Below are 23,161 nucleotides of genomic sequence, written 5' to 3' on the forward strand. Positions count from 1 at the left end.
GAAATTCCAGGACATCAGAGGTTTGAGCAGGTCTGCTCAGCTTGCTTGATGAGTAGATACACCAAGGCTGTGTATTCTGCTATATACAATTCTCAGAACAAATTTCAGTATCAAGATAATTTTTTTTGTTTGAATTCTGGAATCTAGTCTTCTGGCGGCCTGAATACACCAAGGCTGTATATTCTGCAATATACAATTCTAAGATACTGCCCAGGTTAGCGCTCCCGGGAGGGTTCTTCCTCTGGGTTCTGTGAGATTGAGGATCATCTCCTAATGCTAGGACAGTGGAACCTGGTGCTGTAAATGTTTTGCTGGCAGAGGTGAGGCTGGTGGGCTCGTCCTCCGTAGATAAGTGTTAGCATGTCTGATCTCACACACTGATGCAGGTTCCTTCCAGGCTACAGCTGTGCCTACAGCACCCCCATTTTCTCCAAGGTCTTTGAGCAGCTGTAATCTCAAACCTCTGGTGTGACCTCCCTTTGACTGTGGGAGCTGCAGTGCCTTCACTTAAGCAGCTTCTGCCGGTGACAGAATGAGACTTGGGACAATTGCTTGAGCAGAGAACAAAACTGACAGAGATCACAAGTGAATGGGGAGGGTAGTTCGGGGCCTCTCAGATGTCAGGGAGAACTGTATTTACTCAGCTGGCCCACTTGGCTTGAGAGCAGATATTGGTGCTCAAAGCATGAGGGGAGTACAGAGTTTGTAACTTAGGCAAAAAGTGTATTCTTTAGGAAAGACTTCCAAAAAGCATGAACAGTGATGGTGAGCTGGCTTTAAATGAGCCAGCCGCACATGTTTCTCATTGAGGACTGCTGAGACAGTGGGGTGTGGTTTACTCATGTTCTCCATCCAGGCTGTGTGGGCAAAAAGGAACTGGGATGAGACTTGGAGTTAAAGAATTTCCACAGGTTGTCCTTGATCTTGCTAAATGACCTTGTTGAAGCCGGATCTTCATTAGCTTCCTTCTACACCACTGCAGAAATGTGTAAATTATAAAACAGTAAGTAGATTAGATTTGCATATGAGAAAGACAAGCCCCTACCTGAACAAATGATTCTGAGGCTAGGGAGATATTTCATAGTACAGGTGTGTGTAAGTGTGTGTGTTGCAGGGTTATGTGTACACAAGTACAGGTGCCCAGTACAAGCCACCCAACCTGTATGCTAGGAATGAAAGTAGTCTGCAAGAGCAGTGTGTGCATTTAACCACTGAGCCATTCCTCCATTCTCCTTGGAGGCGGCAGTCTGAGTACTGCTTTGTATTGCAACATAGAAGAAACAAGCAGAAACTCTATAAAAGTAAGGGAATAAATACATTGGAGTGGAAGTCTGAAATTTCTCACACACATCTGTTTGGAAGTGGGTTTTTCTTTCTTTCTTTTTCTTATTTTTGAGTTGTTTCTTTCATCATTTAACCCCTACCCCCACCTTTGTTTTCACCTTGTGGCATCGCCATATATGTGCTATCACATGCTAAAGAGCTGAGGTAAGCTACAGGCTGCCCTGTCTCATTAAGGTTAAGTTTATTTGTGTGTTTTTAAATAATAATAATAGTTCAGAAAAATGCAAATATTAACCTCTCACTGAGAGAAGATAAGGGACCCGTGGGTTAATTTGTAAGCTTCTCGAAGGTGTTTAGTTCACAGCCTCAATCAAGCTGCCTCCCATAAACATCTGTGAGTTACACATTTTGCATGGTAGAGAAGGTATTAAAGGTGCTGTTTGAATTCATCCAAAGTGGCATTTTGATGAGGCCATGATCAGATAGGAAAATGCTAGAATTCAGCACTTAATGCAAGCTTCTAAACAAGATTCCCAAAGGAGATGCAAGAATCCAGGGTCAGCTACATAGGGAATATACTTGTAATCCCAGCATTCTTGAGGCTGCTGCTATTGAGTTTGAGTTCAAGGCCAGCCTGAACTTCATAGTGAGAAAACAAAGAATCCAAGGTTACTGGGAAATTAAGGATCTTCTCAAAACATGCTTTCCAAACCTTGGTGTGAAAAGGAATAGAGCGCCAGGCCAGGACAGACCGCGCTCCAGCTGAGCAGGGCATCATTAGATGCTGATAGTAGGAGGGCCAGGCCTCTGGCTATGGCCCGGTGGCACCAACCTTTCCCAGCTGCAAAGGGACAAAGGAAGAAGTGGAACCCCTGGCTCCTCAGTAGAAACAACTTTGCTCCATGCTGGATTTAATTCAATGTGCTCTGTCCTATAGTTAGTCAGAATGTCAGCTCCTGGAGGGGACAGGCTTGTGAATGCTCCTTTAACCCTTTGTAATTCTCCTTCCTTTTATCACAACCATAGCCCAAGCCAACCCAGGCTTACCTGGGTTTCTACACGTTTCTGCACACCCACACTTGTCAGCCTCTAGTCCCTGCTCTAGCTGTGCCTTGTGGAAGCCTTTCCGAAGTTTCTCAGCTCAGTCTGGACCAGCTGTGCCCCTTACCTTGGTCCTGTAGTTGACTGCTTCCCGGTACCACCCTTCCCCAAGAAGGCCTCCCACCTGCTTCCCTGCTGATTGCCAGTACTTGGTCATGGCTCTTCATGCTACAAACACTGTTTTCTCTCTACAATGTTACAAGTCCCCTCTCCACCCTGTCCTTCATATCCTCAGAAGAGCCTGTCCCAATTTGACTGATGAGATCACATCAATCGCAATGAGTTCTCACCAACATGCATGCTTTCCTAGCCTGGTTAGCTATCTATTGCAGCAGTGAATAGTTAATCTGCTTTGACTCTCAGCAGGTTGCGTGTGCACTGCACCTGCCCAAGAACTTTGGATTTATGAATGAAAGACACACACACAACTCAATTTTTAAGATGCCTAACTAGTTTAATGGCTGGGCACTTGTAAATCTCCCTGGGGCTAGCACATACTCCTCTCCGGTATTCCTGAGTTAAGATTTTCTAAATCTATGGTTCCCCAGACCCAAGAAGGGGAGTGGCTCCTGGGGCTGCTTCCCCAGATTCTTACATGTCAGGGTGCCTTTAATTCTGATCTCTTTGCTCCCCTGTCTTGGCTATTCTGTTTGTTCTTCCCTCCCTTGGTCCTTTTGCCTCCATCTCCCTACCTAGTCATTGGCTGTACAATATGTAAATATTATTACATAAAGGTGGCCCATTATGGTTCATAACAGCAGCAAATGACAGTTATGACGTAGTTATGGTTGCAGATCAGCACAACATGAGGAATGGTATTAAAGGTTAGTCAGTAGATGACCTCTTTTGTCAGAAAGTCTGAAGCCAGGGACAGGATCAGAGCTTGGACAGAGTAAAGCAGAACAGAGATATGCAAGCAGACTGAAAACATTTAACAGTGAGGTCACCATATGTGTGCACAGCCTGGACTCCAGCACTAAAGGCCAGGAGCCACAAGGAGGGGTCGGCTGGCCTGGCATGGGCTTTACAACCCCTGTCTGTACTCTACAATCATCTAGGAGTGGGTTCAGAAAAAAACACCTGGGAACCACCTTCCCTAAGGATTCTGACCACATTACTTGACTGGTCTGAGGTGGGGATGAACACATTGGCATCTTCTTTAAGGCCCTCCATTGCCAATGGACAGCCATCGCTAATAATTACGGAATTTCTAGTCCTACAGTTTTTGTCTTTATTCAAAATACTACTTCACAGTGCTGTCTTCCTCTAATTAAAATGTAAAGGATTTATTATCTTTAACTATGCATAGCTATGTGTCTGTACGCATGTATATTCACGTGAGTAAAGTCTCACAGAGGCCAGAGGTGTAGGATGCCCTGGAGCTAGTTACAGAGTTGCAAAACTCCTGACAGGAACGGAACTCAGGTCCTTTGGAAGAACAGCAAATGCTCTTAACGGATGAGCCATCTTTCCAGTCCTCTAATTAAAATTTTAATAGCAAGAAAGACTGTAAATATTGTCCCTGAGATAGATAGTATGCTATATGGTAAATATTTAGCTATTTTCCAAGGGCATGCCTATTCTAAAGTTAAAAGTTTTGTTTTATATTTACTCTTTTACATTTAAGCATGTGTGCGCCTGTGTGTGAGCATGCATGCTCACACAAGTACCCTTGAAGGCCGGAGGGTGCTGGATGCCCTAAAGTTACAGGTGGTTGTGGGCCACCTAACATAAGTGCTGGGAACCAAACTTAAGTTGTCCACAGGAGTGGTATTATGCTCTTAAGTGACCAGCCATCTCTCCAGTCCCACATCAGGTTTTTGAAACAGGATCTTACTCTGTATAGCCCAGGCTGACCTAGAATTCAATATGTAGCCTAGGCTGGCCTCAAAACTCTCAGCAATTCTCCTGGCTCAGTTGGGGATTACAGGTGTGTACTGCACAGCTTGGCTCCTTTCTGGATTTTGAATTGAACTTCAAAGTCCTAGGTAAACAGGGGGAGGGACATGTTATAAGCACTCCAGGAATCCCTGGAAGTGGGATGGAGGACCTCCTGGGTCTCAGAGGAGTAGAGGTGTGATCTTAGGGAGAACAGAACCCTGCTTGGCTTCCTGGGTAGGGCTGAGGGCAGAGAGGGCAGAGGGCAGGGCCCCTCCTCTCAGATATCCACAGCTCCTGTCCAGCAGGTTTCTCATCCAGGATCTAAGGCATTTGTTGACTCTGGGGGTTTGCCTTACAACAAGAGAAAGTCATTCTTCTGGCACTAGTCACCTGCCACCTGTCACAGGCCAGGACCTGGAAGCCTGAGAAAGCATGTGACGAGGACGTCCTGTTTATTTATGACGACAGTGGCAGCCTTTCCGGATGGCAACAGCACTGATTGGCGTTCTTCATCTCCTTAAATGTCACACGCAGAAGGCCCAATGGCAGACCTTTGAGAATATAGATGAGCAAAGTGAAATCTGGCCCAGAGCCCTGGCACTTTTTACTATGACCATGACCAAGGTTTTTGATGTATTCAAGGCCCTATCTCCTAGTTTCTTACAAGCAGTTCACAGTAAGACTCCTAAGCCTACCTGTGAGAGTTGTGGTCTGTTTTGCAGGGGACTGAAATCTAGATCAGTGGCCTGTTGTTTTCAGACCTTACTCTATTTCCTTTCTTTTGGAAAACTCAACACTTAATGCTGTTATCCCAGAACCCCAAACGCCTGGCACTGCAACTTGGATGGGGATCTTATTGCACCCTCACATTAATTCTAGTGCTTAGACCTTCCTTCTCAGGCAAACCCACCAAATACTTGTACACCATCAACCACTGAGGTCAGTCAACACAGAAGATACACAGGGACAAGACCACTCTGAACAGGTGAGGAAGACACTCCTCAGATCCTCCTACTGATAAGCACAGCACTGTAGATTGTTGGGGGTTGATTCTAATGCTTTATCTTAATTCAGCTCTCAAAAGCACTTCTACATGTTGAGGGTTCCTGCCCCCAGCTGGCTTTGATTTGTAATAAAGATTTGTAATAATATGTAATAAAGGGCCACCCCGTGGAAGCATCAACCCATTGGTTGAGAACCTCTGTTCTAAAGCATGGTTTCTTTGCCAGCCTGAGCATAGAGGGCAAGTCTCTGCACCATCGTCTGGAAGGAAGGACATGAACGAGCTTCTGTGTGCCTTGCAGCCTGGTGAGGTGCACGGAGCAACAGCCTCACCATGGGGTTCAGCACTGGAGCCTGAGTTCTTACTCTGTTAAAGAGAAATAGTTCAATAGCTGTATTATATTCTTACATAATTGTGGACTGTATTAACGGGTGAATCCAAACAACAAAATGGATATGGAATATTTGGAGTGGGAGGAGTCACTTTCATCATGGTTGGGATTCTTTGTGTACTTGATGTCTATCGCTGTGTAACAAACTACTCCCAAACTGATTTGTCTAAAGCAGCCACCATCTTTAATCCACTCTGTGAGTCAGGGATTCGGAGCTTGCCCAGAAAGAACAGCTTGCTCTAGAATGCCCAGGACCCCTCGGCTGTGGGCGGGAGTCAATTAAAGGTCTGTTTTGCTCTCAGTTGGTTAATACTGGCTGCTGCCTGGACTATCCACGCACACCCCACAACATAGTGCTGAATCTCAAGTGTGAGCCCTCTAACAGCCAGAACACCTGTGGCCTTTACTGCTGAGCTTGTGAAGCCGAACAGCGTTATTTCTTCCATCAGCCAAGGCGTTTGCAAAAGCCCACTCTGGTCAATGAGAACAAAGCCCCATCTCCTGAGGGAATCTCATTTCCTATTTTATGAAAAGCAGACACAATGGAATGTATTAGTGTGGCTGTCTTGGGAAAGCACCGTTGGCCCCCACATTATCTGTCATTTTAACTTCTTACTCATTTTCCTCCTTCAGATTCTAAAGTAACATGTACTTGTTGTAAGAGAAAAAAGTCAATAAAACTCTAGATGTATCCACTAAAGTGGGTTTCCTCTCATATTTGACTATCCTGGTTCCTCCCTCTAGAGAGAAACATAATAGATTGATGGTGTTTTGTGTGCAAACGATACATCTATAGACATGGGTTACAGTATGCCACTCACTGTGTCCTGCGACTTGCTGTTTGTATTCATTATGTGATGGGCAGAGATCCCGTGTCAGTACACGGAAAACCACCTGATTTAAAGGGCCAGCTGTCCTCCTGTGGGTCTCTCCTAAATTGAACCACCTGCTGCCAATGGACTTTAGGTACTCATGCTTTCAAGTATTAGAGGTAAGCGATGCAGTGGACACCCTTCTCTCTGGCCACGAGGATGGTAGCTTAGAAGTGAAGATGTTCCATTCTAAGAATATGCAAGATACTATTTTTTGGCACAAGCATTTTTGGGTTTTTCTTTGGTTGGTTTTTTTTTTTTTGTTTGTTTGTTTTCTTTGTTTAGTTTTTTTTTTGTTGTTGTTTTTTTGTTTTGTTTTGTTTTTTTTTTTTTTTTTTTTTTTTTTTTTTTTTTTTGTTTTTTTTTTGAGGCAGAGTTTGTCTGTCATGGCTGTCTTGTAACTCACTTTTTAGACCAGGCTATCCTCCACTCAAGGAGATCCACCTGCCTCTGCCTCCCTCCTGCTAGGATTAAAGTTGTGCAACACCACTCCTGTTTTTGTTTGTTTGTTTTTTGTTGTCATTGTTATTTTAAGGTTATAAGTTAAGTTGGCATAAAGCAGGACATACTCTTTCTTTGCAAACAACTGAGTTTCTCTATTTAGCCTTAAAATGAAAAAAAAAAAAAAAGACATGGACACATTTATTCTAAGGTTTAGAAGACAGGCTTTGAAGGAAACTCTTCTTTCATGTATTTAGAAAAGAGTTTATTGCAGGAAACAACGGTAACAAAGAGGGGTGCGTCTCCTCTTCTCCTGCTGCTGACATGAGCTTGCTGGTGGATTTCTCAAAGTTCCATCTGAAGCTTAGCGGTAGGCTCTTCAGAGGTTGACAGCAAACAGGAACCTAGTTAAAGTCAAAGTAAAAAAGTGTCACATATCACCCAAAAAGAGAGGAAGAAAGAAGCTTTCCCTGGCTGGCCGTGCAGGTGACAGAGATGCTCATGTCATGGATCTTAGCAATATGTCATCCTCGTCTCAAAGACAGCTAATCCGTGATTCATTCTGATGGAAATGGGGATTCTGCTGCTTGCAGAGATGGGATATTAATACTCCTCTGCAAGTTGGGGATATAATTCAGTGCTAGAACAGAGTCCAGCGCCGACAAAGCCCTGGGTTCCACGCGCAGCACTGTAAAGCCAAAAATGAAAACAAAACTCCATAAACGAATGAAAACCCGATTTGCTTGCTGAAAAAAAGACCTTGGGGGCGTGGTGCTCAAGTGTAACAAGCCAGGCACAAAATGATAAATATTGTACTATTTCATTTAGAGGCTAGCTATATCCAGAGTAGACAGAAAGATAGACAGGGGAGGAGGGACGAGGCGGGGGGCGGGGGGGGGGACGACGGTGGAGTGTACGTTTTCTGTATGGGGTGATGAAAAACTTTTGGGCATAGTTATGATAAGTCATAACTATGAGCATCAAACACTGTGAGCGAGATTAACCACACTGTTAAAATGGACCAGACGGCAAACTTTATGTAAGACACCTTCGCAGGAACAACTTCCCTGAAACAGCAAAGAAAGGATAGGGCGCCACCAGTGTTCCTGGGCTTCGCCTTCCCTTTTGTTTTAAAAGAACAGCCTCTATTTTTAGGGATTTCACACAAAGGCTTGTGGGCGTGGGAAGTACTCCCAGCTGCCCTCCTGTTTCTCAGAAGCCCACATGGAAGCCTGGCAAGTTATTTAAGGTTTAGGAACTATGCCAGATTGAAAATGGAGATAATTTAATCTCTCTGTATGTTAATTCCCACCCCTAGCCCTGCAACCTGAGCCCCTGGAAACCTTAATTCACCCCTAAGGAAGTCGGCTCGGTGGTCCTGCTGAAGTGGTGAGGGTCACCCCCCTGCCTCAGCATGCCCAGGACGCTCTCTTGTCTCTAGACGCACCATTTCCGGCCAGTTCGGTGTTACCTGGCTGAACCACCGCCCTTCAGGACAGGTGGTGCCCAGAGTCTGGGTCTCTAGTCCAGATGCTCTGTCTGGACGCTGGGGCGGGGTGGCGCAAGACTCAGGGCAGGTGGCCCGGAGCGCGGCCACGTGGCGGGGCGGGGTGGGGCGGGCGTGGCCTCGGGAGCCCCGGTAGGAGCAGGTGAGGGTGCCGGTACTTCTCCGCGGAGGGAAAGAATGGCCGGGGTCGCGAGGACCTGACCCTGGTGACCAGAGCCTCATCCCGCAGCCCCCAGATCTTCTTAGGGTGACCCGTCCCACAGGAATCTTCCCCTGTTCCTCTCCTCACGTTCGCTCAAGTCTCTAGAATCTTTTCCCTCCGCGGGATGGGGAGCACGGTCGGTTGCCTCAGTTCTCCTCTCTCCCAACCTTTCTTCTTCCAAATGTCATGGGGCAAGGTCCCTGGCCACAGGAAAGCCAGGTCAACTCCTGTGGTGGGCCAGCACTGTACTTTTCTGACGTCTTTTTCTTGCCTGCCCTGTTCTGGCCTGGGTCCAGGGGCCTCTCAAGACAGCCCCCAATCCTCTGGCTCTGCCTACAGTTCATTCTGCCTGTGCTCACCAGCAGACACCGGTTCCAGCTAGACCCTGGGGCCCTTGCTCTGAATGAAGGGCTCCCACTGGGAAAGGAGTGTGGGGCTGTGTCTGTAAGGGCGGGGCAGCTGGGAAGTCAGCCTAGACCGTTCCCCAATATTTCAGGAATTGAGGGAGTAGGGAGTGAAGTGTAGGGGTTCCCATGACCTCGGGACAACAGGAAATGAGCAGGTGGGCTCTGAACCATGAATGGGGTACTAAAAAGGTCAGTGGGGGAGGAGTCTCCAGATGGGGCCAACAAGGTTTCTACTTCACCCATGGCCTTCCTCAGTGCAGAGGAAGCTGGACAGACAAGAAGCAGCAGGGGAGGGAGGGCCTGGCCTGACAAAGAGTTATGTTTGCCTTCCAGAGTGGTCTCCCCATTTAGAGTATCAGAACCTCACTTCCTGGAGAATGGCCCAGAGGTCTCCACAGGAACTCTTCCACGAGGCAGCCCAGCAGGTAAGCCTGGTACAGGGGTGGTGATGGAGCTGGCAGAGGCCAGCAGACAGGTGACATCAGACAGATGCCATCAGACAGACAGGTGGGAGCAGAGGGGGTCCGTGGCAGTGCAGTATTTTCAAAGCAGTTATCTTAGGTTTACTTAGGCATTGAGAGAATTCCTTAGAAAACGGTTAACCGTGTGCAGAAAGTCTCCTTTGGCATTAGCTGTAATGTACTCGGTCCTCCGCCCCCCACCCCATCATGGAAAGAATGTCAGGAATGGAGGCTGAGACTCAGATGATATGAGCGCCTTCTAATAACAAGTCAGACCAAAGTCAGAAGGTAAGTTTATTTCCAGAAAAGCCTGTCTACTGAAATCAGGGGCTTTCTGGGCTCCCTGATGTCTACTGTTTGTTTTTGTTTTTGTTTTGTTTTGTTTGTAAGTTCTTCTGGCTGATGAGTACACATACATAAATGTGTGTGTGAATGTGCGTATGTGTATGTATATATGTGTGGTGTGAAATATTCCATGTGTGGTCGATGGTTGATATAGAATTGAAAGACTGATCCCTTAAATGAAAGCTCACACATAGGTGCTTATGGGGTCTCTGCCACACGTGTTCACTCTCCTTGGTGTTTCATTGCCCCCCTGGGTTTCATTAATGCTTTGTATCTAGAGGCAGGGAGGTGTTCCTTCGGCACTGTAAGAGATGGGAGGAAGGCCTTCAGCAGGAGAAGCATACACACACACACACACACACACACACACACACGTACACACACACACACACACACACACACGTCTCATATAGTATATATACAGACATCTCATACACACACATCTCACATAATATATGTATATATACACACGTACACATCTCATATAGTATACACACACACACACACACATACCTCATATAGCAAGAGCAGGGTGTAGAGCTGAAAGTCAGGAGGTGGTAGGGGCATCCAAGCTACATGCTAGCACGTGTGCACGGATGCCCGTGAAGGAATGATGCCTGGTGACTGACAGGCAATAGATGCTCAGTAAGGGACACACTCCCTCTCCCTCTCCCTCATCGGGCACAGAATTTATTTCTCTGACCTTGGCACTTACTATAAATCCTCACACTTCGCCCTAGGAGTGGTCAAGCTGCTTAGAAATGAATGACTAGGAACTTAGAATCGTTCCTCAAAGGTACTTACTTCATCACAGGCTGGGGTGTACCTCAGGGGTGCAGCACTCGCTCTGTGTAATGTCCTGGCTTCCATCCATCACACTGCCAAAAAAAACCAAATGAAATGGAAAAAGATGATTACCCTTGGCTAGAGCTATCGATTCTTGGACAAAAAAAAGTTTGGGGCCCTGTTCTTGCTGTGGGACTCTAAGTCGACCCTAAGAGAGTCTCTCTCTCTCTCTCTCTCTCTCTCTCTCTCTCTCTCTCTCTCTCTCAAGTGGACAGTGAGTGAATGTCAGTTGACTGACCAAATGAACAAATACCAGGCAACTATAGTGCAGAGTCAATTGTTTTAAGTTCCTGAAGAGAATGTCTACTTTAAAATTGTGTATCAAGGCCTCTGCTTCTGTGTTGCGTTCTTTCCCTAATCACTGATGGGATGTCTAGTGTCCAGCATCAATGCCTTTTGTAATCACATTATAGAAACACTGAAATCCATCACTTTTAAGAAAGCTTATTTTTTTTAAAAAAAATATGTGTATATGTTTGTGTCTGTGTTTGCATCTGTGCACGTGAATGCAGTGCTGGTGGAGGCCAGTAGAGGGAGCTACTCCCAGGAGCTGGAGTTACACATCCTTTGAGTTGCTAGAAGGTACAGCAATGCAAGCTCTTACCTCTTTCATCTATCCAGCCCCCATCCCCCCTTCTCCCTCTCTCCTGTGTTGTCTAGGGTACCATTTCTTGCCTGGGTTGTTCATACCCTCCTAACATCTTTCTCCTTTGTTGTGACATAGTTCTTTCTATAGCACTGACCCGTGCATTTGACATCTTGGCTGAGAGCCTTTAAGTAGCTTCTCTTACATCAGTTTTCGGTTTAAACTTTCTGTCTTGGCCCTCAGACCTACTGAGATATGACCAACCTTTGTTTCCCGCTGTATCTGGGTCTTTCCACTTGCAGTGTAGCATGGCCATTTCTGGCTTCTTTCCTTGAAGGGGTGGGGTGTCAGAAGCATTCTCAATACTTGATGCTCAGCCATGCTGGTTGTATGGCTGAGATTGGATAAATGGCCACTTGCCTCGGGTCTTGAAGTGTTGGTAGAAATAGAGCAGGTGGTAAATTCAGGAAACACATCCTAGACAAGATAGATGAAAAATTACAGTAGCCACCAGGTAGTGAGCATTGTCTTATTCTAAACACTTAACACACATTATCTTTACATTCTGGGAGGGATACAGTTACTTTGGGGTGATTGACAAGGACTGGAGTTCTTCCGGTGCTAGTATGTCTGGTATGAAGGGCCAACCTTTCCTCTTTTCTGGTGTATGCCTTCTGTTCCAAATTTATGCAAAATCCATCCAGATGGTAAATCAAGGGCCTCCTCCAGAGCCAGAGAGGAGCAGACAGTAAACTGAGGATCTCCGTGGGAGGCGAAGAGTACTGAGGTAGCTAATGGTTTTGAAGCTGAACGCTGGAATGGCTGGTCTGCAGTAAACATCTGTGAACCTTTTTGTAACCTTTATCCCAGCCATGGTGGTAGGGAGTTCTGTGAAGAGCTTTGGCGTGAGTATAACATGGGATTAAGTAGGCAGAGTCCAGCAGGAAGACAGGCTATGGAGTATTGTACAAAACACTTCAGTCTTGACCTGTCTCTTGAGCATCGTGACTAAGAAGCAGCCTGTGGCTGTGAGTTAGAGAAATGGATGACTGGATTTTTTGATTGGCTTTAGGCATTTTAGGATCAAATGGGGATTAGGGGTGTGTGTGTGTGTTTGTGTGTGTGTGTAAAATGAACTCACTGACAAAGGGGTTGTAGATCTAAGGGTTATGGTGGTCAGGTTACACATACATAACTGGGCTTAAGTGCCGACTCAGCACTTTGTGAGTTTGGATGAGTTTCTTACTTCACTGAGTCTCTATTTCCTCACCTATGACGTGGCTATAATGACTGAGCCTACTCTAGAGGAGTAAGAGAAATAAAGGAGACAATTCTTGTGAGTTATCATACAGGACTTGGTTCGTAGTAAACATTCAGTGAGCGTTTGTAAAGGTAGGGAGGCCACATTTAGTCCCACAGGGCAGCCGTATACATGATCAGAAGGAGCAGCTGGCAAACGCATGCATGATTTAACACAGCAAGGTCAGGCAAAAAAGAGACAAAGGCAGGAATGTCACATCTACAATGACACCCAGAAGGAAGTGCTTCCCAGTGTCTGAACCTGCCTGGGTCAGGTCCCAGCCTGTGGACACTTTGGCCCCTGCCCCTTGTTGTCTGTATTGGTTGCCCGGCAATGCTTGACTTCTAGCTCTTCGTCTTCTCAGTTTTACCTAAATTAACTTGACCAGTCATAGAGAGAAAGTCTGGTCAAATTTGAGAACAGTGCTGAGCCAGAAGGAAGCACTAGTAAAAGAGATGTCTTAGTCAGGATTACTACTGTTTTGATGAGACACCATGACCGAAAGCAACCTGGGTAGGAAAGGGCTTGTTTTGTTTATATTTCCATCTCACAGTTCATCATCTATGGCAGGCAGGACAGGAACTCTAGCAGAGCAGGAACCTGGAGGCAGGAGCTGATGCAGAGGCCATGGAGAGGTGCTGTTTACTGGCTTGCTCCTCGTGGCTTGCTCAGCCTGCTTTCCTCGAGAACCCAGGAGCACCAGCCCAGGGATGGCACCATTGACGATGGGCTGGGTCTTCCTCCATCAATCACTGATTGTACCTGAAGCTTGCCTACGGCCTGATCTTATGGAGGGAGGCATTGTCTCACCTGAGATTCCCTCCTCTCAGGTGACTATAGCTGGTGTCAAGTTGACATAAAAACTAGCCAGCACAAGAGGCAAATCAACCCAAACTTATCAGCAGACGAGAGTCCCCAGAGATTCTATGACCCAGCCCCTTGCTTGGCATGTCAGGGAACAAGCCCAGAGATGTCAAATTTCTTTCCCCAAAACACATGACAAGGAGTGGCAGAACTAGGTTGAGACCAATTAATGACTTCGTAATGCAGTTAGGATGATCTAGTCTCCAAGTAACAGTATTATATGTACCATACGTTGGTGCTAGACCGTGCCATTTAAAACATAATTAAAAACAAAAAAAACAAAAAACCCTTTGCTCTCATTTCTGAGTCCTCAAAAATTCTGTGCCAGCCCATGGGGGATATACCAGGTTTAGTCAGGTGCCCAAAGCCAAGAGTGAGAGAAACCTAAGACCAAGGCTTTGGCTGGAGATTCTGCAAGAACAAGTGTGCAGAACAGAGTGAACGGTTTGGAATGTGCCAGTCTGAAGAATTTTTCTGGACTCTGGATTATAGGGTTCGTCTCTAGTTTCCTAGTAACTGGCCTTGGGATGATTTAGGTCCAAAGAAATTCTGGCTTGGTGTTCAGGAGTTAGTGGCTGCAGCTATAGACTGAGAATTGGTTGGTTGGCTTATGAAAGACATATTCCTGTCTGCTTTCGCCCTCTAAGACAGACAGTGGGATTTGGTCTTTGCCTGCTTGTGAATGGATGGCTTGTGTTACTTCAAACACTTGCGTTGCCTTTTGCTACATTTCATCCATGGCCAGAAGCAGAGAAAAAAATGCTATCTTTGTCTCTATATGATAGACTGGAGTTTGTAATCAGATGTCTAGGTGTAAAGGACGCTGAAGCACGATTCTTGTGATCTCAGTGAGGTGCTGCCGGGTGGGACCTGGAATGTGGGCTGTCTTCCTACGGGGAGGCTGTGTGTGAATTTTACCTTCATTTTGTACTTTTCCTCAGCAAAATATATCTTTTCATGAATGAAAAAAAATGAAACAAAAGGAGGGGGACATGACTCCTCAAATCTGGAGACGATTTTTATTGTAGATGTTCAGGGAGAAAGTAAGCAGAGGGAAGAGTCCAGGCTGAACATAGCTGCTCTACTAAACCTGACCATGAGAAGAGAGAGGAGGAGGGAGAGCAAGAGAGGAGCCACGACCAAGAGAGTAAGAGACGAGTGTGGGCGATATAGCTGAATTATATAGTGACCAGGAGGGAGAGGTTTAGGGTAGACGGCAGTGAGAAATGCTGGGATGCGCCACGGGTACTGAGGGACACTGGGAGAGCTGGGATGCGCCACGGGTACTGAGGGATGCTGGGAGAGCTGGGAGGAGCCACGGTACTGAGGGAGGGCTGGTTTGCATCTGCTTCATTATGTTAATAGGCACATAAAGTTAGCCATTCGTCTCCAATTCCTGAGGCCTAATGCTTCTGGATAATAGTTTAAACACTATAGTTATGTGTTCACAGAGCGAATTATGCTAAACAAATTCACATATCTCAGTATAATGCAATGAAATATCTTCTTTTGCTCATTAATCATTTGTCAAGTGTATTAAATGTGTTGCAAATCAATTTTTAAAAATGTTTTCCTTCTTGAGCTTTAATGCCTTGTTCAGATGGTGCGGTGTGGTGGTGACGGTGGTATAGGATTGTTTCACACAAACGGCCTTTAGAGGCAACACTCAGGCAGCCTACAAGGCTCTTCTGAGGGTACAGTGACTTAGTGTTACCATCTCTCAGGAGATCCCCGAGAGGGATGTTAGTCGGTGGCACGTCGCTACAAGGGCATAGCGGAGCCAAGTAACTTATAAAGGGAAAGGCTTGACTTAATAGGTTCAAAGCTGCATCAGCTTAGTTCTGTTAAAGGTGTGAACTACAGTAATGTGGGGAGCATGTAAAGTAGAGAGAGGTGCATTTGAGCAAGGGTCAGGGGAGGGTGAGAAAGGGGGAGAGATGGGGGAGAGGGAGGGGAGGCATGTACAACAAAATTACAAGTGGGGGTGGGTAGACAAGCTTCTTTGGAGTAATAGCTTGGTGGATTGGATATATTACAGGTGGGAATTTATAGAACTGGCTTACAAGGTGCAGGCTGGGTAATCCAACATTAGAGTCTGAGAACCCGGTAACTGCTGTATGTCTCAGTAGTTCTAATCTGGTGCTAAAAGCCTTGAGCAGTGGCTCTCAGCCTTCCTAAGGCTGCAACCCTTTAATACAGTTCCTCATGTTGTGCTGACCTCCAACCATAAAATCATTCCGTTGCTACTTCCTAACTAATTTTGCTATTTATGAGTCATAATGTAAATATCTGATATGCAGGATATCTGATATGCATCCCCAAAGGGGGTTTCCACCCATAGTGAACCGCTGACCTAAAGGCTTTCCGGAGAACCATTGATCTTCAGTCTACATTGTTCTGATGGCAGCTAAGCATGCTGGGAGTAACAACAGGATAGGTACACTTGTCGCAAGAAGAGGCAGGAAAGCAAACAACCCTGTGTCTTCCTCAGACCTCTTCTTCTAGGCTGACAGTGGAAGGTGCTCCCTACACTGGAGGAGGGTCTTCCTCCTTCAGTTAACCTGTCCTGGAAATACCCTCCTGTATTTACCACCCTGTAATACCACCCTGTAATACCCTCCTGTAATACCACCCTGTAGGGTGTGCTCTTCTCTAATGTTATCTCTGGGTAGCACTCACTACTTAAGGGTCCATGTCATTCCAGTACGTGGGAACCAGAAGTTTGAATGTGGAACATGGCGGTGTTGGACACCCCAACTTCAGCAGGTCATATATACATTTTTCTTATTTTGGGGGAGTGCTTTTCATCCCCACAGGCAAAAAAAAAAAAAAAAGTTGGGAGAATAGTGGAATTTTAAAAAAACCGTCTCGTTTCTATGGCGCATCACTGGTTGTACAGGTGCTTACTGAGTGACCAAGAGCCGCAGAGGCCTAGCACCCTTCCGTAAGCCGGAGGTAACTCCATCCTAGATCTAACACGAATTCCCCTATTTACAGATTTCTTAACTAAAAGAAAACAATGTCATGGCTGGTTTGAGATATTTAATTTTATGTGGTTATTGGTTAATGAATAATAGAAAACAATAGCAAATTACAAGTCATTTTAAAGGCACGGAAGTCGTCGGAGCAGGCAGTCACTTTACAAAGGACCTCATGCAATGCATTTAAAACGCGATTCCGAAGGAGGGACATTGCTTTGTGACTCGGTCCACTGAATATTATAAACGGATTTCTCACATCAGCTTAGCAAAATCACACCAAAAAAGCCCTCATCTGTTTAAAATGTTTTTAATATGTAGTAATTTTTTCTTTAAGTAAAAACCGAGTGTTTTTGTCATTGAAACACCTCATGTGTGCAGGAAGACATCCTCAAGTGTGCATCAGGGCACCCAGACAAAATCCCGCTTTAACTCCCTGCCTGTCCCAGGCTCCAGCCACCGCAAATACTTTCTGGTTTCTATTTCCTCTGCTGGTTATCATTATCACTGTAAATAAAATACTGATATCTTGGTTACTGGGTTATTGATTTACTATCAGCTTACTTGTTGCTTCCTGATACCAAAAAAATAAGACCTTGGCACCCCTGCCTGCCTCCCTCCCTGCTTGCCTGCCAGCTGTTCCACCTTGAGGATCACAACAGCGCTGTTTTCTGTAACTGTCAGGAGCACTTTCTTCTTTAACATAGTTCTGTTCTGGAAGTTTTAAATGGCGAACAGTGTTTATGTGGTGAGGCTATGCACGTGTGCTCAACTGAAAAGCCAAGTGGTACCTCGGGCTCATCTAGAGGGAGTCACAGTCGACAGCATAGTGCCTCTGCTGCCTGAAGTCTTCATTCCCTTTGTTTCCGTTCACTCTGCTCATAAGCTGCTACCTCCGCTTCTAAGATCCTTTGTCTCTTTTCTCTGGGGCGTCTCTTGTCTTTTGAGTGATCCATGATTTCCACACATGGATCAGATATAACAAATTACTCTTTCCTTTTCTGACATAAAAAACGGTACGTTTTGTTGTTGTTCTGTTTTGTCTTTTTCTTCTCTTGTAATTAAAAAAATGACATTTTACAGCAGGTTGAATCCAAGGTACATATTAAAAAAAAAAAAATAGCCAGGTTTGCTCTCAGGCTAGATATTAAGATTTGTAAAATGAAGTCTTTCTTTTCACAACAGAAAATAACTTTGTGTTGCAAAATAGTTTTTCTCTCACTAAAGCCATTTGTCTTACTAGGAAACAAGTTTATGGTTACGTTGAAACAAATAAATACTTAAACATCTCAAGTTCTTAATATGGTAAATATTGGTAGATATCAGTACATGAAAGCAAATGCTCTTGACTCTTCGTGGCCTTCACTAAATGTGTGTGTGTGTGTGTGTGTGTGTGTGTGTGTGTGTGTGCACAGAGGCCAGAGATCAGTGTCAGGGTCTCTATTTTTTGTTTTCCATCTTATTTTTTGAGACAGTCTCTCACTAAACCTAGAGCTCTCATCAGTTCAGTTAGATTCAATGGGCAGCCAGCTCTGGGTTTCCCTGTCAGTGCATCCCTTACAGATGCATGCCACCATGCCTGGCTTTTAGGTGGTTGCCTGGGATCTGAATTAGGGTCCCTGCCTAGTGTCCTGGTTTGGTTTCCTATTGCTATGAAAAACACCATGACCAAAATGAACTTGAGACAGAAATAGCTTACAGGGTACTACCATTCACCATCAAGGGAAGCTAGGGCAGGAGTTCGAGGCAGGAACCTGAAGCCAGCCGAGGGACACTGCTTACTGCCTTGCTCAGGCTGCCGTTCTTAATGAAGCTTTGGGAAGCCTACCCCATCAAAGGGATGAGACCTTTACCTCAGCTAGCAACTTTAAAAAATGTCTCACAGACGTTCACAGGTTAGTCTGATCCAGGCAATGCCCCAACTGAGATACCCTCAGATAATTCTGGCTGTGTTAATGTTGATGGCTGAAGTTAACCACTATGACATACAACAAAGGCTTTATTGGTATCCCAAGGGATCTCCCCAGCCTTCCCTGTGGTCTTCAGTATTGTTTTTTATATTTACTTGCAGTGTATACACAAGAGTCCTGCATGTGCAGGTTAGAGGACAAGTTTCGGGAGTCAGTTCTCTCCTTCCGTCAATCAAGTTCAGGTCATCTGGCTGACCACACAGTGGCAGGAAGAGGTGCAAGGTGGAGGAGGGCACTTTTTATTCTAAGTCAATATCTGAGAATCCTTATTTACTGAACTTATTATTTATTGTCCAGTATTTCGTTGTGGTAAGTAATATGTAACATCAAAGTTACCAACATAACCATTATTAAAATATTTTATTTACAGTTTTTAGTTATGGTATGTATGTGTGTGCAGGGCTTATGTGAGCATGTATGTAGAGGCACCTGTGGAGGCCAGAGGTGGGTTCTCCAGGAGCTGGAGTTGTAGGTGATTGTGAGCCAGCTGATGTGGGTGCTGACCAGTTTAGTAGTTTTAGGTATGCCTGTAATACTGGGAAACCTTATTTTTAAAGTTTATTTTGATAAAATTTAAATGATCATATTTATAGAAAAATTTTGATAGTGCATGCATACACACAACAACCCCAACAAAACCCCTACAAAGCTTCAATGTACTGCTTGTCACAATTTGTCCTTATCATTGGGGTTCACTTGTGCTTATGATTGCCCTCTCTCTCCTTTATGCATGCGTGTGTGTGTGTGTGTGTGTGTGTGTGTGTGTGTGTGTGTGTTCCTTGAGAATGAGAATTGTCTTTTTCTTGGAGCTGGAGAGACAATTCAGCAGTCAAGAGCACTTGCTGCTCTTGTGAAGGACCCATGTTTGAGTCCCAACACCAACAGCAAGAAGCTCACAACTGTCTGTAATTCCGGTTCCATGGGATCCAATGTCCTCTTCCGGTCTCTTTGGACATCTGCACGCACGTGGTACATACATGCAGGCATTCACACAAACACATAAAATAAAAATAAATCTTTAAAAAGTAATTCTTTTAAAAAAATTTTCTTAGTAAATAATAAATTTACTGAGCTCAGAAAACTTGACAATGATATATCTGATTTTCTAATCCACAGTTCATATGCAAATAATACCAATTATCCCACTAATTATCCTATAGCCCCTTCCCCACCCCACCCCGTCCTGGTCCAAGGTTCAATACAAGACTTCTCTGTTTCTTCTGATCTTGATTTTTTTCTTATTTTGAAACAAGTTTTTACTCTCTAGACCCCCCCCACCCCCGGTCCCTGAGAACTCACTGTGTAACCAAAACTAACGACAATCTTGATTTGGCCTCCTGAGTGCCAGGCATGAGTCACCATGTCCAACTGAACTTGACAGTTTTCAAATACATGCCCAATTGTTTTGTAGAATGTCCCACAGTTTGGGACCTGGTTCCTCATGCTAGGTCTGTAAGTTCTTCATACTGACAGTCTTCCGAGGTAGGTGTGTCCTCCAGGCATTGCATCAGGAAGTCCCACTTGGTGATGTGACCTGTTACATCTCCAGGCATTGCATCAGGAGGTCCCACTTGGTGATGTGACCTGTTACATCAGGTGGAGTCTCATGATTGACCAACCAGTTGTTAGGGTAGCTCTGAGGCCCTCAACATTAGCCTTGCTGATAGCTGCCAGTCTGTGGACCCTGTGATTGGGTGCTTCCTGGCTGCAGATGGTAGTTTTCTAATTCCATAAATCCTTCCCCATACCTTTATTTTTCAATGTAAGAGGGCGTCGGGTCCCATGGACCTACAGTTTCAAGCACTGATGCTCCTTCTGTGGATGCTGAGAATTGAATTTTGGTCCTCTGCAGATGCTGTAAGGCTCTTAACTGTTGAACTTCTCTCCAGCCTTCAAATTTCTTTTATCTTTGCATGTCTGTTCATGATCACGTGCGTGAATATGGGTATGCACATGTCATGGTTCACATGTGTAGGTCGAAGAACAACCTTGTGTGTCTGTCATGGCCTTCCACATTGTTTGAAATGGGGTCTCTTTACTGTTCACCACTGTGTACCCAGGTTAGTGGCCCTTGATGGTTTTAGAATTCTCATCTCTGCCTCCTATCTCACTGCGGGAGCACTGGGATTACAGAGCTCTGCTGGCCCTGGCTTTGTATCAGTGCTGGGGGGATTTGAACTCAAATCCGAACACTTACGGTATTGGCTGGTTTTGTGTGTCAACTAGACACAAGCTGGAGTTATCACAGAGAAAGGAACCTCCCTTGAGGAAATGCCTTCATGAGATCTAGCTGTAAAGCATTTTCTCAATCAGTGATCAATGGGGGGAGGGGGGCAATGTGGGTGGTGCCATGCCTGGGCTGGTAGTCCTAGGTTCTATAAGAGCAAGCTGAGCAAGCCAAGGAAAGCAAGCCAGTAAGCAGCACCCCTCCATGGCCTCTGCATCAGCTCCTGTCTCCAAGTTCCTGACCTGCTTAGGTTCCAGTCCTGACTTCCTTTGGTGATGAACAGCAATATGGAAGTGTAAGCTGAATAAACCCTTTCCTCCCCAGCTTGCTTCTTGGTCATGATGTTTGTGCAGGAATAGAAACCCTGACTAAAACACTTACCTAGCCCTGGATCCAAATTTTATTCTTCCGCTGTTATTCTATTTAATTACTAGTATTTTTCACATTTGATAATCACACGGTGCCACACATGGCTAGTGGGAGTCCCCTCAATCCAGCTCCTGTGTCTCTTTAACATTCCCTCCCTTGTCTCTCTTCATCCCAACCCTCATTCTTTCTTTCTTAAGCATTTCCTTACTTCCTGGTACATTAGTCCTTTACCTTTTTTTCTTTTTTTTTTTTCCCCAAAGAACCTTAGTTCCTTAAGTTTACGAATGGTATCTAGAGATGAAGACTTGAGTCCTACGCATGGTCTTTGCTACTGGGATGTCTTTGCTTTTTAGAGAAAGAGAAGATGAGTTTGTAAGCATATACATGTGTACTTATCTGTTGTCCAGATACATACACACATATATGAAAAACCAACAAATTCACACTGTTGGTTCTAGTTCTTCACAGAATTCATTTTTCTCTTCTTTTTTCTTAGTTGGAACCTGAGATGTTTGTTTGGAGAGAGGGGAGAGAGAGAGAGAGACAGAGAGAGAGAGAGAGAGAGAGAGAGAGAGAGAGAGAGAGAGAGAAATTGTGTGTATGTGTAATGTGGAGGTCAGAGAAATCCTGTCATAGGTCACCATGTGTTCTTATCTAGTGAACCATCTTAGTAGCCCTAAGATGCCTCATTTGACTATCAATTTGATTGCATTGAAAAATGTCTAGATTAGTAAAGTCTGTATCTGAGTTTGTCTGTGAAGATGTTTCCTGAAATGATCACAAGTATTTTCAACTAATCAAATATTAAATATAAAAACACTGCTGTAGATCCATAATACTGAGAGGTTGTGAAAGGCAGGGGGTGGAGCGGCGAGGAAATAGTTCACTAGGTGTGTGTAGAACTATATCTCCTGCATTGGTCTCTTCCTGTATTTCCCTTTCACTGGTCAACCATGATGTGGGCAACTTCCTTCCACCATGGATGCCAGCTACTACAAAGCTCTGCTGAAGCACAGGAGCCCAGCAAACTTAGACTGAGCTCACTGAAACCATGAGCCAACATAAATCTCTCTTCCCTCAAGTTCTTTTTGTCAAGTATTTTTGTCCGGATCCAGAAAGATCAGGTTTTGATTGTTCCGGTCAGATTCTTGGTCCTCTCCTGCAGATCTGGTCAACCATCAGTGGGGCTGAAGAAACCATTATCTATGTTTAGGCCACCCGTGTTGAATGTCACTTCTGCAAAGCTTTCACAATGGTCATCTCAGAGAGCTGAACTTTGCACAGTCCCCTGGTGCAACTGTGTGCTTCCTGTAGGTACCCCAGGTGGGTTCTGGCCCCTAAATCCTTGGTCACATCACCTTGGTGCCAAGCTGTCTGTCACAGCTGTGATGTAGCCATGATGTGTTCAGCTCCAGGGTAAAAGAATTAAGTACCCCCGACCAGTCCATTGCATCATGGGTCAGCAGCAGCTTGGGCATATTCTCTGATGGCCAATTAAATAGTCAGCTCTTGAAAAACATGAGAATCTGCAAAAAAAAAGTCCGGCAGGTTCTTGTGCACAAGATATAATCCCTGGAGATCTACTCTGTCACTGTAGGAGAGGGCTCTGGGGAAATGGTAAAAGGTATGCCCTGCATCAATTCACCTCTCACCTTCATCTTTTTCTCTAGTTGCCAGAAGAGACAGTGTTAGTTCATGGTTCAGGTGTGATTATCAAGGCTTGTCAGGTAGCGTAGTGCCAGGGAAGTGTTAGCATTCCCCCCAAAACAGACAGGAACCTATCTGATGCAATTCACAGCAGGGTCTTTATTCTATTCAAGCTAGCTCGGGCCATTCATAGAAGGATGGTTTTGGTGGTAGTTGTGGAGAGAACCCCAAATATCTACCGGGGCAAGGCTTTATAGTAAGCAGCAAGAGGGGGTAAGTGTGTAAGCATCTAATTGGAAAGCGGCTGTGGCCTTTAACATAATTGGCTGGTGCTGGGAGTCATATCATAAACTTAACTGCTGCACCCCTCTGCATCGGTGGTCATTAGGCAGGACGTGGGCCTGCACCTGGGGTGCAGATCTGTTGAGGTAATAACCTGGAGATGCTGGTCTTGTTGGGGATTAGCCTAGAGACTGGAG

The 23,161-nt window shown here is 45.1% G+C and overlaps 1 protein-coding gene across 6 annotated transcripts in view; it reads left to right on the forward strand.

Moving 5' to 3' along the window:
* Nucleotides 1-8,594: 8,594 nt before the first annotated feature.
* Slc12a8 (solute carrier family 12 member 8) overlaps nucleotides 8,595-23,161 on the forward strand; it is a 147,792-nt gene continuing 133,225 nt past the window's right edge. For 5 of the 6 annotated variants that reach the window (XM_076942841.1, XM_076942844.1, XM_076942842.1 and 2 more), the window contains exons 1-2: nucleotides 8,637-8,818; nucleotides 9,423-9,514. In XM_076942841.1, the coding sequence (XP_076798956.1) occupies nucleotides 9,467-9,514 (48 nt within the window). In that variant the 5' untranslated portion in view covers nucleotides 8,637-8,818; nucleotides 9,423-9,466. The other variant, XM_034515388.2, reaches the window with a different exon arrangement.

Source organism: Arvicanthis niloticus, chromosome 12 (genome assembly GCF_011762505.2).
Source record: "Arvicanthis niloticus isolate mArvNil1 chromosome 12, mArvNil1.pat.X, whole genome shotgun sequence".
Classification (NCBI taxonomy): Eukaryota; Metazoa; Chordata; class Mammalia; order Rodentia; family Muridae; genus Arvicanthis; species Arvicanthis niloticus.